This window comes from Pseudophryne corroboree, chromosome 2 (genome assembly GCF_028390025.1).
Source record: "Pseudophryne corroboree isolate aPseCor3 chromosome 2, aPseCor3.hap2, whole genome shotgun sequence".
Lineage (NCBI taxonomy): Eukaryota > Metazoa > Chordata > Amphibia > Anura > Myobatrachidae > Pseudophryne > Pseudophryne corroboree.
The window spans coordinates 639,140,553-639,157,016 of record NC_086445.1 but is presented as its reverse complement, the minus strand read 5'-3'; the positions used below and the strand labels follow the sequence as shown (position 1 = coordinate 639,157,016).

The 16,464-nt window shown below is 48.6% G+C and overlaps 1 protein-coding gene across 2 annotated transcripts in view; it reads left to right on the top strand.

The window, feature by feature from the left end:
* Nucleotides 1-16,464, top strand: part of CEPT1 (choline/ethanolamine phosphotransferase 1) — a 508,394-nt gene that overhangs the window by 158,722 nt on the left and 333,208 nt on the right. For both annotated transcript variants that reach the window (XM_063954949.1, XM_063954948.1), the window contains exon 3: nt 10,862-11,009. In XM_063954949.1, the coding sequence (XP_063811019.1) occupies nt 10,862-11,009 (148 nt within the window). The remainder of the gene's footprint in view (nt 1-10,861; nt 11,010-16,464) is intronic.

Sequence of the window (16,464 nt, the reverse complement as noted above, 5' to 3'; positions counted from 1 at the left end):
ACAATGAGATATCATGGTGATGGGACCTAAATCTAAGCACAGAATGCATTTATGTTACATATACAACTTATGCACACAGCCTGAAGGTCATTTTAGCCAATATTTTTAATAACTTTGGGGGTCATTCCGAGTTGTTCGCTCGGTAAATTTCTTCGCATCGCAGCGATTTTCCGCTTAGTGCGCATGCGCAAAGTCCGCACTGCGACTGCGCCAAGTAAATTTGCTATGCAGTTAGGAATTTTACTCACGGTTTTTTCCTCGTTCTGGTGATCGTAATGTGATTGACAGGAAGTGGGTGTTTCTGGGCGGAAACTGGCCGTTTTATGGGTGTGTGTGAAAAAACGCTACCGTTTCTGGTAAAAACGCGGTAGTGGCTGGAGAAACGGAGGAGTATCTGGCTGAACGCTGGGTGTGTTTGTGACGTCAAACCAGGAACGACGAGCACTGAACTGATCGCAGATGCCGAGTAAGTCTCGAGTTACTCAGAAACTGCACAGAGATGTCTTATCGCAATATTGCGAATCTTTCGTTCGCAATTTTAAGAAGCTAAGATACACTCCCAGTAGGCGGCGGCTTAGCGTGTGCAAAGCTGCTAAAAGCAGCTTGCGAGCGAACAACTCGGAATGACCCCCTTTGTACCTTAAACAAAGTGTGTGTATATTCACACAATTCATTTATGTTTCATATACACCTTATACACACAGCCTGAAGGTCATTTAATACAATATTTTTAATAACTTTGTGTATTAAACAAAGTTTGTGTACATTGAGCCATCAAAAAACAAAGGTTTCACTATCTCACTCTCACTCAAAAAAGTCTTATTTCGTAATAATCCGTATTTCGGAATATTTGGATATGGGCTACTCAACCTGTATTTAAATCTTGTTCAGTGTGCTGCAAGTTGTAAAAGGTTGAAAATATCTGCCCTAAGATGTCTCAGTGCAGATAATAATGGCTGTTTCTCTTGCAGACTGAAGAGTAATGTGGTACAATCACATGTGCATGGGTGTTCGCAGTATGTGCATCTCGATGTTATGCCAGTTGTGTCTAATGCTACATTATTTAATGCTGTGTGATTTTTAAAATCCCTTTAAAGGTCAGCAATGGAAATGAATACAATTGAAAATAGGAACAGCATAGTAATATTAATGCAGAGCAGTTACAGTAGCACGCATACTAAACAATGTAATTATCTCTTTGCACCTTAAATTAGATAGAGGTGCCTTCTGAGTCTTCATACCTTTATACACCATGGGCGAGATGTAATGGGGTCCCAGATCGCTGATGATGCGGGATGCAGGCCGATCACGGACATTTTTTTTTAATGGTCAATAACTTCCAAGGCATGGTTTTGCTTTGTAAGTGATTTTTTTACATGCTGTTTTTTCCCAATTCCCCACCGATCATCTATGTCCAAATGGCGGATCGGCAGAACGGGAAGTCACTGTTCAGATGTATGGCCCACATTAATCACAATGGCAAAAAATGCAACCATACCAAACTATATATCAAAGATAATTTTTTTTTTTTATTAATTTGAAAGAAAGCTGCCCAAATGTATTTATTATTTCTTAACAGTTTCTAATATAGCGCAACCGATTTCATTGTGCTTTACAACTGGAACAACAGAGATAACACAAAACTGGATAAACACAGACAGACAGAGGTAGGAAGACCCGGCTCGCAAGCTTATAATCTATAGAGCAGGGTCGTATAAGGCCCGCAAAGCCATTTGTTCCGGCCCACTGCTGTGTGTCAGCGAGACACGCCGCTCCCCAGTCCGACGGCGGCGTGTCTCAGCTGTCAGGGCAGGGAGGAGAGCGCAGCTACTATGTCCGGCAGCAGCGGCAGGTAGGATCTCAAACCAGTCGCCGGTTCGTGAGCCAATCAGAGCTCGCGGACTGGCAGCCAATCAGGAGACGCCGCTGCCGGTCTGCGAGCTCTGATTGGCTTACGAACCGGCGGCTGGTTTGAGGTCCTACACTGCGCCGCTGTCGCCCGACATAGCTGCGCTCTCCTCCCTGCCTGGTCCCTGACATGACGCACGCCGTCGGACTGAGCACTAAGGGGCAGGAGAAGCACATGCTGCTCTCTCCTCCCCTGACACACAGCAGCAGCGGTGAGCAGCACAGTGGGGTGGGGGGGGCATGTGTGGGGCAATGTGTATCTGGCAGTATGGGGAAATGTGTATCCGGCACTGTGGGGCATTTGTGTATCTGGCACTGTGAGTCATTTTTGTATCTGGCACTGCACTATTAAGGGCATATGTGTATCACGTCCCATTTTAATTGGCCACACCCAGTTTTTTGGAGCACGAAGGCGCACGCACTCAGTACCACTAAGGGGCATAACTACTGGGGAGCAGGGGAATTTTTAAGTTGATAATTTTTATATGGCCCCGAAGGATTTTATAAATATCCAAATGGCCCTTGGTAGAAAAAGGTTCCCCACCCCTGCTATAGAGAAATAGGCAAAACAAGGATAGGTGCTATCTATTTCATAATGGTGTAGCCAGGTTGCAGAGTTTCTTATTGGGCTGCATGATATAGTCACACAGCAATGGTGACCAGAGGTCAGGAGGATGTCAAATTGAAGAAAAAATACTGTTTGTGAGGATGAGTGGATAATGAGATCTTAATATTTATGAAGGTTATGTGGGCAGTTCTAGAATTTATCAAGTACACTCTATAAAATGATAGGTAGATGCTGATTGGTTTCAGTGGCCAATGTCTCTACAGGTCCACTTGACCCCTCTTTCCTCTGCTTGATATATCAACCTACATTTTTTTAAGGGGGTATTTTTCAAAGCATGGAGATTGATAAAGCACTAACAATCAGCCTCTTTTTAGGCTGAGGGGCAGATGTATTAAGCCTGGAGAAGTGATAAAGCAGTGATAAGTGGAAGGTGATAACACACCAGCCAATCAGCTTCAATATGTAAATTTACATATTGGCGCTGATTGGAATTGCATTATCACCTTGCACTTATCAACACTTTATCAATTCTCCAGGCTTAATACAGCTGTCCCTGAGTTTGAAAAAAGTCAGCTAGGAGCTGATTGGTTAGTGCTTTATCTCTTTCCACTTTATCACTCTCCATGTTTTGATTAATGCACTCCTAAGGAGATCACCTAAAGAACCACCACACCTAAAACCTACCACTTCCAAACATATGTTTTATACTTTTAGAAGTGATAATTTGTATTTCTCTGACGTCCTAGTGGATGCTGGGAACTCCGTAAGGACCATGGGGAATAGCGGCTCCGCAGGAGACTGGGCACATCTAAAGAAAGCTTTAGGACTATCTGGTGTGCACTGGCTCCTCCCCCTATGACCCTCCTCCAAGCCTCAGTTAGATTTTTGTGCCCGACCGAGCAGGGTGCAATCTAGGAGCTCTCCTGAGCTTCTTAGAAAAAGTTAGTTTTAGGTTTTTTATTTTCAGTGAGACCTGCTGGCAACAGGCTCACTGCATCGAGGGACTAAGGGGAGAAGAAGCGAACCTGCCTGCTTGCAGCCAGCTTGGGCTTCTTAGGCTACTGGACACCATTAGCTCCAGAGGGACCGAACACAGGCCCAGCCTCGGAGTCCGGTCCCAGAGCCGCGCCGCCGGCCCCCTTACAGAGCCAGAAGCAAGAAGAGGTCCGGAAAATCGGCGGCAGAAGACATCAGTCTTCACCAAGGTAGCGCACAGCACTGCAGCTGTGCGCCATTGCTCCTCATGCACACCACACACTCCGGTCACTGAGGGTGCAGGGCGCTGGGGGGGGGGGCGCCCTGAGCAGCAATATAAACACCTTGGCTGGCAAAAATACATCACATATAACCCCCAGGGCTATATGGATGTATATTAACCCCTGCCAGATTCCATAAAAATGCGGGAGAAAAGTCCGCGAAAAAGGGGCGGAGCCTATCTCATCAGCACACTGGCGCCATTTTTCCCTCACAGCTCCGTTGGAGGGAAGCTCCCTGGCTCTCCCCTGCAGTTAATACACTACAGAAAGGGTTAAAAAGAGAGGGGGGGGCACAATTTAGGCGCAGTATACAACATATATGCAGCTATAAGGGAAAACACTTTTTTATAGGTGCTATCCCTGTGATATATAGCGCCCTGGTGTGTGCTGGCATACTCTCCCTCTGTCTCCCCAAAGGGCTTTGTGGGGTCCTGTCCTCTATCAGAGCATTCCCTGTGTGTGTGCTGTGTGTCGGTACGGCTGTGTCGACAGGTATGTGGAGGATAATGAGGTGGAGGCGGAGCAAATGCCTGTAAATATGTTGTCACCCCCTGCGGGGTCGACACCGGTGTGGTTGAACTTATGGATTGATTACGTGAAAGTGTCAACTCCTTACGCAAAAGGCCGACGACACGGAACAGCCGGCTACTCAGCTTGTGCCTGTTCCAGCGTCTCAAATGTCATGGGGGGCTCTAAAATCGCCCGCTACCTCAGATAACAGACACAGATGTCGACACGGATACTGACTCCAGTGTCGACATCGATGAGACTGGTGTACCCTCCAAATAGGTCCACCCGTTACAGGATTGAGACAATGAAAAATGTATTACACATTTATGATTATACCCCAGGTACCACATAAAAGGGTATTGTGTTTGGTGAGAGAAAACTATTAGTAGTTTTTCCTGCATCTGAGAAATTAAATGAGGTGTGTGAGGAAGAGTGGTCTTCCCCCGGTAAGAAATTGATCATTTCTACAACGGTTATTGGCAGCGTACCCTTTCCCGCCAGAGGATAGGTCACGCGGGGAAACACCCCATAGGGTAGATACAGCGCTTACACGCTTATCAGAAAAGGTGGCACTACCGTCTTCGGGTACGGCCGCCCTGAAGGAACCTGCTGATAGAAAGCAGGAGGTTACCCTATAAGATATGGTCACACACTTGGGCATTATATTGCGACCAGCCGTTGCTTCGGCATGGATGGGCAGTGCTCCCGCTGCGTGGTCAGATTCCCTGTCGGAAAATAACTATGGATAGGGACAATATTTTGCTGAAAATAGAGCATATAAAAGACGTGGTCTTATACATGCGTGATGCACAGAGGGATATTTGCCGGCTGGCATCAAAAATAAGCGCTAGGTCCATTGCCGCCAGACGGGGGTTATGGACTTGGCAATGGTCAGGCGATGCCGACTCGAATCGGCACATGGAAGTTGTCCTATAAGGGGGTAAAACTGTTTGGGGATAGTTTTTCAGACCTCGTTTCCACAGCTACTGCTGGGAAATTAATTTTTTTGCCACAGGCTACCCCACAACAAAAGAAAGCACCGTATCATCAAGTACAGTCCTTTCGGCCCCAGAAAAACAAGTGGGCTAGAGGCTCATCCTTTCTGCCGAGAGGCAAAGGTAGAGGAAAAAAGCTGCAACACACAGCTAGTTCCCAAGAGCAGAAGTCCTCCCTGCGTCCGGTAGGTCCACAGCATGGTGCTGGGGCTGCTCAGGCGGACCCGGGTACGGTGGGGGCCCGTCTCAGATATTTCAGCGGACAGTGGGCTCTCTCACATAGATCCCTGGGTCCTTCAAGTAGTATCTCAGGGGTACAGGCTGGAGTTCGAGACGTTCTTCCCCCCGCCGTTTCCTAAAATCTGCCTTACCGGCACCTCCCTCTGCCAGGGAGACGGTGTTGGTGGATATTCAACACTATAATCACGACAAGTGATTGTCAAGGTGCCCCTCCTTCAGCAAGGAAGGGGTTACTATTCCACAGTGGTTGTGGTACCGCAACGGTTCGGTGAGACCCATCTTGAAATTAAAATACTTGAACTTTTATATCAGAAGATTCAAGTTCAAGATGGAATCGCTCAGGGCGCTTATTACGAGCCTGGACGAGGGGGATTACAGGGTCTCCCTGGACATCAAGGATGCGTACCTGCATGTCCCCATTCCACCCCCCCTCACCAGGAGTACCTCAGATATGTGGTACAGGACTGTCACTATCAGCTCCAGACGCGGCCGTTGGAGTTGTCCACGGCACCGAAGGTCTTTACCTAGGTAATGGCCGAAGTGATGATACTCCTTCGCAAGAAGGAAGTTTTTATTATCCCGTACTTGGACGATCTTCTGTTCCTGGGAATGTTTCTGAACGCAGACCAGAAAGGAGTGTTTCTTCCAGTGGAAAAAGCCGAGGAGTTGTCATCTCTAGTCAGAGACATCCTAAAACCAGGACAGGTGTCGGTACATCAATGCACACGAGTCCTGGGAAAAATGGTAGCTTCGTACGAAGCATAATTCCATTCGGAAGACTCCACGCACGTTCCAGTGGGACCTGTGGGAGATTCGGAATACAGGACTGGGTCCTGGTGACCACGGATGCCAGCCTTCGGGGCTGGGGTGCAGTCACACAGGGAAGAAATTTCCAAGGAGATTTCGCTTCACATAAATATTCTGCAGCTAAGGGCCATTTACAATGCCCTAAGACAAGCAAGGCCCCTGCTTCAGAACCAGCCGGTACTGATCCAATCAGACGACATCACGGCGGTCGCCCATGTACACAGACAGGGCGGCACAAGAAGCAGGATGGCGATGGCAGAAGCCACAAGGATTCTCCGATGGGCGACCTACACCCAGGAGAATGGGGACTTCATCCAGAAGTTTTCCAAATGCGGGTAAACCGTTGGGAATGACCACGGGTGGACATGATGGCGTCCCGCCTCAACAAGAAGTTGAAAAGATATTGCGCCAGGTCAAGGGACCCTCAGACGATCGCTGGGGACGCTCTAGTGACACCGTGGGTGTACCAGTCGGTTTATGTGTCTCCTCCTCTACCTCTCATACCCAAGGTACTGAGAATAATAAGAAGGCGAGGAGTGAAAACCATACTCGGGGTTCCGGATTGGCCATGAAGAGCTGGGTACCCGGAACTTCAAGAGATGCTGGCAGAGGACCCTTGGCCTCTGCCGCTCAGACAAGACCTGCTGCAGCAGGGACCCTGTCTGTTCCAAGACTTACCGCGGCTGCGTTTGACGGCATGGCGGTAGAACACCGGATCCTAAAGGAAAAGGGTATTCCGAAGGAAGTCATCCCTACCCTGATCATAGCCAGGAAGGATGTCACCGCAAGACATTATCGCCGCGTTTGGCGAAAATTTGTTGCTTGGTGGGAGGCCATGAAGGCCCAGACGGAGGAATTTCAACTATGTCGATTCCTGCACTTCCTGCAAGCAGGGGTGACGTTTGGGCCTCAAATTGGGGTCCATCAAGGTCCAGATTTCGGCTCTGTCGATTTTCTTCCAGAAAGAACTGGCTTCACTGCCTGAAGTTCAGACTTTGGTTAAAGGAGTACTACATATTCAGCCTCCTTTTGTGCCTCCTGTGGCACTTTTTGGATCTCAACGTGGTGTTGGATTTCCTAATGTCGCATTGGTTGAGCCACTTAAAACCATGGAGCTAAAGTATCTCGCGTGGAAAGTGGTCATGCTGTTGGCCTTGGCCAGGCGTGTGTCAGAATTGGCGGCTTTGTCATGTAAAAGGCCTTATCTAATTTTCTGTATGGATAAGGCAGAGTTGAAGACTCGTCCTCAGTTTCTCCCGAAGGTGGTCTCAGGTTTTCACTTGAACCAACCTATTGTGGTGCCTGCGGCTACTGGGGACTTGGAGGATTCCAAGTTGCTGGACGTAGTCAGAGCCCTGTAAATTTTATTTTTCCAGGACGGCTGGAGTCAGGAAAACTGACTCGCTGTTTATCCTGATGGCACCCAACAAGCTGGGTGCTCCTGCTTCTAAGCAGTCTATTGCGCGCTGGTTTTGTAGCACTATTCAGCTGGCGCATTCTGCGGTAGGATTACCGCAGCCTAAATCAATAAAAGCCCATTCCACAAGGACGGTGGGCTCATCTTGGGCGGCTGCCCGAGGGGTCTCGGCTTTACAACTTTACCGAGCAGCTACTTGGTCAGGGGCAAACACGTTTGCAAAATTCTACGAATTGATACCCTGGCTGAGGAGGACCTGGAGTTCTCTCATTCGGTGCTGCAGAGTCATCCGCACTCTCCCGCTCGTTTGGGAGCTTTGGTATAATCCCCATGGTCCTTACGGAGTTCCCAGCATCCACTAGGACGTCAGAGAAAATAAGAATTTACTTACCGATAATTCTATTTCTCGTAGTCCGTAGTGGATGCTGGGCGCCCATCCCAAGTGCGGATTGTCTGCAATACTTGTACATAGTTATTGTTAACTAATCGGGTTCTTGTTGTGAGCCATCTATTCAGAGGCTCCTCTGTTATCATGCTGTTAACTGGGTTTCATATCACAAGTTGTACGGTGTGATTGGTGTGGCTGGTATGAGTCTTACCCGGGATTCAAAATCCTTCCTTATTGTGTACGCTCGTCCGGGCACAGTATCCTAACTGAGGCTTGGAGGAGGGTCATAGGGGGAGGAGCCAGTGCACACCAGATAGTCCTAAAGCTTTCTTTAGATGTGCCCAGTCTCCTGCGGAGCCGCTATTCCCCATGGTCCTTACGGAGTTCTCAGCATCCACTACGGACTACGAGAAATAGAATTATCGGTAAGTAAATTCTTATTTTTGATCCTACAATTTATCAGTTTCAGAAACATTTATGTTATTAAAAACGAACAAAATCCATGATTTCCAGTAATACAGAATGTTTGTTCAGGGGCATTCTGTGTATTTAGGAGACATACATACGCTTGACCAACGGTCGGGATGCTGGCGGTCAGAAGACTGACCACAGAATTCCGACAGCCTATCCAAAATCTGTGACCGAGTTTTCCCAGAGATCAAATATAAGGCCCAAACACACTGGGCGATTTTGAGCTCAAAGTAGCTCACTTTTGACATTTTGAGCTCAAACCTGTCAGGCTAGCGATGAGCGCTGATCATCATCGCTGGCTGCCACCATCGCTGGCTCCCGCATCATCGCCGGCCGCCGCCATTCATCGTGCTGTTTGTACAGTCGAGTGAAGCACTTTCCACGGTCTCCTACTGTGGAAAGTGCTTCAAACCCCCCCCCCCTGGTGGACATCGCTGGCACAGGGAAAATAGCTCCGTGTGTATGCACTGAGCTATGTTCCTGCCAGTGATATCCACGATCATCGCTGTGCATACACGCTGGGCAAAATCATCGCTGTGCATACACACTGGGCAAAATCATCGCTGTGCATACACGCTGGGCAAAATCATCGCTGTACATACACGCTGGGCAAAATCATCGCTGTACATACACACTGGGCACAATCATCGCTGTACATACACGCTGGGCAAAATCATCGCTGTACATACACGCTGGGCAAAATCATCGCTGTACATACACACTGGGCACAATCATCGCTGTACATACACGCTGGGCAAAATCATCGCTGTACATACACGCTGGGCACAATCATCGCTGTACATACACGCTGGGCACAATCATCGCTGTACATACAAGCTGGGCACAATCATCGCTGTACATACACGCTGGGCACAATCATCGCTGTACATACACGCTGGGCACAATCATCGCTGTACATACACGCTGGGCACAATCATCGCTGTACATACACACTGGGCACAATCATCGCTGTACATACACACTGGGCACAATCATCGCTGTACATACACACTGGGCACAATCATCGCTGTACATACACACTGGGCACAATCATCGCTGTACATACACGCTGGGCAAAATCATCGCTGTACATACACACTGGGCACAATCATTCGCTGTACATACACGCTGGGCAAAAACACCCAGTATGTAAGTACCTATACTGTTGCAGTTGTAAGAACAGCAGTCAGTGACAGATTGTTGAGAGGCTTTCTGCATGAGTATCTTATTTTTTTCACAAAACATTACAGTTGTCGCCAGGTTGCCTCTCTGGGGTATACGCTGTGATGCTCCTGTATTTCACGTGCGGTCAGGTATATTTATGTGGACAAGACTCGTCCTTCTGTAGCAATGAAGAAGTTACCGTTAAATGCTGACACCGTTTAACCCTGGTGCCTGTGAATGGCTCTCCTGGGGAATACGTTTCAAGTGGGTAACCACATGTAGTCAGGCGTCTTATGTATGGGTAATGCTTGTCAGCAGAACAGTGCATTGTTCACCATTTCAGGAAGCTGGGACACATTGCAGGTACTCGGCTGGACCTGCAGAGCTGCTACGATCCCGTTGCTGCTCTTCAAAAGACTGTCCCTGAGCAGCAGGCAGCTGGAAGATCTCCCGATGTGTGTAAAGAAACTGTCCAAGCACATTTCTTTACCATTGTATAGTATCGTCAGAGGCTATGGCCCACAGATTAGACAGATGCCTATGTTGGTAATGTACTTAGCATATTTTCAAGCCAAGCATCTGCTTTTATGCATTATCATTAAAAATGTGAAGCCATTTTAATCTGTTTGTTTGCAATAGCCATTGTCTGACCATTTTTGGCATGTACATGTACAGTAATCACAGAAAAACATATTTTGAACTTTCAACTAACACTTTACCTACATTTTTAAACAACAATAGGTTTGTTATAATATACTGTATACCAACTAGTAATCATATATAATAAATGGCTAATGCTGCTCCTCACCTCTACGGGGGGAATTCAAGTATTTTGTGCGCCAGAGACCATTAGATAGGGCCCGATAGAGTAATTCAGTGGTTGCTCCGTTCGGGTGCGCACAGCCGTCGCTGTTGACATTACTTTTTTGTTGTTCCATTATTTTGACAGGCTGGTAACGAGTCATTAAATAATTCTATGGGGCTGTTGAAGTTCCTAGTGTCTGTGGGGCCTGTGAGGACTATTCCTGCCTTGTGAACTCAGACAGCCCTGCTGTAAAATTAAAGTTTTAGTAATTGCATAAACATTGCTTGATACAGTAAGTTTGTAAATTTATTTTTTTCTGTGTCTTTTTCAAGGCTCCAACGTGGACATATATCTCCTGTGCTGTCGGTTTGTTTGTTTACCAGTCCTTGGATGCCATTGATGGGAAGCAAGCAAGGAGAACCAATAGTAGCACACCCCTTGGAGAGCTTTTTGATCATGGATGTGACTCTCTTTCAACAGGCATGTTTTTATTTTATTTTTGTGTTATTGTTGTTAAATTCCTTAATACAGTGGTTCCCAAACATTTTTGAGTCACGGCGCCCTTAAGTATTAGACTTTTCTCTTACGTCCTAGTGGATGCTGGGGACTCTGTAAGGACCATGGGGAATAGACGGGCTCCGCAGGAGACTGGGCACTCTAAAGAAAGATTTAGTACTACCTGGTGTGCACTGGCTCCTCCCTCTATGCCCCTCCTCCAGACCTCAGTTAGAATCTGTGCCCGGCCAGAGCTGGGTGCTTTTAGTGAGCTCTCCTGAGCTTGCTAATAAGAAAGTATTTTAGTTAGGTTTTTTATTTTCAGAGAGCTTCTGCTGGCAACAGACTCTCTGCTACGTGGGACTGAGGGGAGAGAAGTAAACCTACTAACTGCAGCTAGGTTGCGCTTCTTAGGCTACTGGACACCATTAGCTCCAGAGGGATCGAACACAGGACCTGACCTTGTCGTCCGTTCCCGGAGCCGCGCCGCCGTCCCCCTCGCAGAGCCAGAAGTCAGAAGCCGGCAGAAGCAAGAAGACATCGAAATTGGCGGCAGAAGACTCCTGTCTTCACATGAGGTAGCGCACAGCACTGCAGCTGTGCGCCATTGCGCCCACACTACCCACACACTCCGGTCACTGTAGGGTGCAGGGCGCAGGGGGGGGCGCCCTGGGCAGCAATTAGGATACCTCTTGGCAAAAAGACACATATATACAGCTGGGCACTGTATATATGTACGAGCCCCCGCCATTTTATTACACAGACCCGGGACAGAAGCCCGCCGCTGAGGGGGCCTTCTTCCTCAGCACTAACCAGCGCCATTTTCTCTTCACAGCTCCGCTGAGAGGAAGATCCCCAGGCTCTCCCCTGCAGTATCAAGGTAGAAAACGGGTAAAAAGAGAGGGGGGGCACATAAATTTAGGCGCAAATTATCATAAACAGCAGCTACTGGGTAAACACTAAGTTACTGTGTAATCCCTGGGTTATATAGCGCTGGGGTGTGTGCTGGCATACTCTCTCTCTGTCTCCCCAAAAGGCCTTGTGGGGTCCTGTCCTCAATTAGAGCATTCCCTGTGTGTGTGCGGTGTGTCGGTACGTTTGTGTCGACATGTTTGACGAGGACGGTTACGTGGAGGCAGAACAAGTGCAAGTGACTGTGGTGTCGCCGCCGACGCCTGATTGGATGGATATGTGGAAGGTGTTAAATGATAACGTAAGCTCCTTGCATAAAAGGTTGGATAATCAGTCAGGGTCTCAACCCGTGTCTGATTCTGCAGCTCAGAGGCCGTCAGGGTCTCAGAAGCGCCCACTATCCCAGATGGTTGACACAGATGTCGACACGGATTCTGACTCCAGTGTCGATGACGATGAGGCAAAGTTGCAGCCTAAAATGACTAAAGCCATCCGATACATGATTATAGCAATGAAGGATGTATTGCACATATCGGAGGAAAACCCTGTCCCTGACAAGAGGGTGTATATGTATGGGGAGAAAAAGCAAGAGGTGACTTTTCCCCCTTCACATGAGTTAAATGAATTATGTGAAAAAGCATGGGATTCCCCCGATAAGAAAGTGCTGATTTCCAAAAGGTTACTTATGGCGTACCCTTTCCCGCCAACGGACAGGATGCGCTGGGAATCCTCCCCTAGGGTAGATAAAGCTCTGACACGCTTATCTAAAAAGGTGGCCCTGCCGTCACAGGATACGGCCGCCCTAAAGGATCCTGCAGATAGGAAGCAGGAAAGTATCCTGAAGTCTGTTTATGCACACTCAGGTACTATACTGAGGCCGGCTATTGCGTCGGCCTGGATGTGTAGTGCTGTAGCAGCATGGACAGATAATCTGTCTGAGGAAATGGATACCTTAGACAAGGATACCATTTTACTGACCCTGGGGCATATAAAAGACGCTGTCCTATATATGAGGGATGCCCAGAGGGACATTTGTCTACTGGGCTCTAGATAAATGCAATGTCAATTTCTGCCATAAGGGTCCTGTGGACTCGGCAATGGACAGGTGATGCCGACTCCAAAAAGCACATGGAGGTGTTACCTTACAAGGGTGAGGAATTGTTTGGGGACGGTTTCTCGGACCTAGTTTCCACAGCTACGGCTGGGAAGTCAAACTTTTTGCCATATATTTCCTCACAGCCTAAGAAAGCACCGTATTACCAAATGCAGTCCTTTCGATCACAGAAAAGCAAGAAGGTCAGAGGTGCGTCCTTTCTGGCCAGAGGCAGGGGTAGAGGAAAGAAGCTGCACCATTCAGCTAGTTCCCAGGAACAGAAGTCCTCCCCGGCTTCCACTAAATCCACTGCATGACTCTGGGGCTCCACAGGAGCCAGGAGCGGTGGGGGCGCGTCTCCGAAATTTCAGCCACCAGTGGGTTCGCTCACGGGTGGATCCCTGGGCTATACAGATTGTGTCTCAGGGATACAAGTTGGAATTCGAAGTGATGCCCCCTCACCGTTACCTCAAATCGGCCCTGCCAGCTTCCCCCATAGAAAGGGAAGTAGTGTTAGCGGCAATTCACAAGTTATATCTCCAGCAGGTGGTGGTAAATGTTCCCCTCCTTCAACAAGGAAGAGGATACTATTCCACAATGTTTGTGGTACCGAAACCGGACGGTTCGGTCAGACCCATATTGAATTTAAAATCCCTGAACATTTATCTGAAAAGATTCAAGTTCAAAATGGAATCGCTCAGAGCGGTCATTGCAAGCCTGGAAGAGGGGGATTTTATGGTGTCTCTGGACATCAAGGATGCGTACTTGCATGTCCCCATTTATCCACCTCATCAGGAGTACCTCAGGTTTGTGGTACAGGACTGTCATTACCAATTCCAGACGTTGCCGTTTGGCCTGTCCACGGCACCGAGAATATTTACCAAGGTGATGGCGGAAATGATGGTGCTCCTTCGGAAGCAAGGGGTTACGATTATCCCATACTTGGACGATCTCCTCATAAAGGCGAGGTCCAGGGAGCGGTTGCTGATCAGCGTAGCACTCTCTCAGGAAGTGTAGCAACAGCACGGCTGGATTCTGAATATTCCAAAGTCGCAGCTGATTCTTACGACGCGTCTGCCCTTCCTGGGCATGATTCTGGACACAAACCAGAAAAAGGTGTTTCTCCCGGAGGAGAAGGCTCAGGAGCTCGTGACTCTGGTCAGAGGCCTCCTAAAACCAAAACAGGTGTCGGTGCATCACTGCACGCGAGTCCTGGGAAAGATGGTGGCGTCATATGAAGCCATTCCCTTCGGCAGGTTCCATGCGAGGATCTTTCAGTAGGATCTGTTGGACAAGTGGTCCGGATCGCATCTTCAGATGCATCGGCTGATCACCCTGTCCCCCAGGGCCAGGGTGTCTCTTCTGTGGTGGCTGCAAAGTGCTCACCTCCTCGAGGGCCGCAGGTTCGGCATACAGGACTGGGTCCTGGTGACCACGGATGCAAGCCTCCGAGGATGGGGGGCAGTCACTCAGGGAAGAAACTTCCAGGGGCTGTGGTCAAGCCAGGAGACTTGTCTGCACATCAATATCCTGGAACTAAGGGCCATATACAACGCCCTGAGTCAAGCGAAGCCTCTGCTTCGAAACCAACCAGTGCTGATTCAGTCAGACAACATCACGGCAGTGGCCCATGTGAACCGCCAGGGCGGCACAAGAAGCAGGGTGGCAATGGCAGAAGCCACCAGGATTCTTCGTTGGGCGGAGAATCATGTACTAGCACTGTCAGCAGTGTTCATTCCGGGAGTGGACAACTGGGAAGCAGACTTCCTCAGCAGACACGACCTCCACCCGGGAGAGTGGGGACTTCATCAAGAAGTCTTCACGCGGATTGCAAATCGATGGGAACTGCCACAGGTGGACATGATGGCGTCCCGTCTCAACAAAAAGCTTAAAAGATATTGCGCCAGGTCAAGGGACCCTCAGGCTATAGCTGTGGACGCACTAGTAACACCGTGGGTGTTCCAGTCGGTCTATGTGTTTCCTCCTCTTCCTCTCATACCAAAGGTGCTGAGAATTGTAAGAAAAAGAGGAGTGAGAACAATACTCATTGTTCCGGATTGGCCAAGAAGGACTTGGTACCCGGAATTGCAAGAAATGCTCACAGAGGACCCATGGCCTCTGCCTCTCAGACAGGACCTGTTACAACAAGGGCCCTGTCTGTTCCAAGACTTACCGCGGCTGCGTTTAACGGCATGGCGGTTGAACGCCGGATCCTAGCGGAAAAAGGCATTCCGGATGAAGTTATTCCTACGCTGATAAAGGCTAGGAAGGATGTGACTGCAAAGCATTATCAACGTATATGGCGAAAATATGTTGCTTGGTGTGAGGCCAGGAAGGCCCCTACAGAGTAATTCCAGCTGGGTCGATTCCTGCACTTCCTACAGTCAGGAGTGACTATGGGCCTGAACTTAGGGTCCATAAAGGTCCAGATTTCGGCCCTATCCATTTTCTTCCAAAAAGAACTGGCTTCACTGCCTGAGGTTCAGACGTTTGTTAAGGGAGTGCTGCATATTCAGCCCCCTTTTGTGCCACCAGTGGCACCTTGGGATCTTAACGTGGTGTTGAGTTTCCTGAAATCCCACTGGTGTGAGCCACTTAAGACCGTGGAGCTAAAGTTTCTCACGTGGAAAGTGGTCATGCTGTTGGCCTTAGCTTCGGCTAGGCATGTGTCAGAATTGGCAGCTTTGTCATGTAAAAGCCCCTATCTGGTTTTCCATATGGATAGGGCAGAATTGCGGACTCGTCCGCAATTTCTGCCAAAGGTGGTGTCATCCTTTCATTTGAACCAACCTATTGTGGTGCCTGCGGCTACTGGTGACTTGGAGGATTCCAAGTTGCTTGACGTAGTCCGGGCTTTGAAGATTTATGTGACCAGAACGGCTGGAGTCAGGAAGACTGACTCGCTGTTTGTCCTGTATGCATCCAACAAGCTTTGTGCTCCTGCTTCAAAGCAAACTATTGCTCGCTGGATCTGTAACACGATTCAGCAGGCTCATTCTGCGGCTGAATTGCCGCATCCAAAATCAGTGAAAGCCCATTCCACAAGAAAGGTGGGCTCTTCTTGGGCGGCTGCCCGAGGGGTCTCGGCATTACAGCTTTGCCGAGCTGCTACTTGGTCGGGTTCAAACACATTTGCAAAGTTCTACAAGTTTGATACCCTGGCTGAGGAGGACCTTGAGTTTGCCCATTCGGTGCTGCAGCGTCATCCGCACTCTCCCGCCCGTTTGGGAGCTTTGGTATAATCCCCATGGTCCTTACGGAGTCCCCAGCATCCACTAGGACGTTAGAGAAAATAAGATTTTACTCACCGGAAAATCTTTTTCTCGTAGTCCGTAGTGGATGCTGGGCGCCCGTCCCAAGCGCGGACTTTCTGCAATACGTGTATATAGTTATTGCTTACTAAAGGGTTATGTTATGTGGCATCAGTTGAGTGAT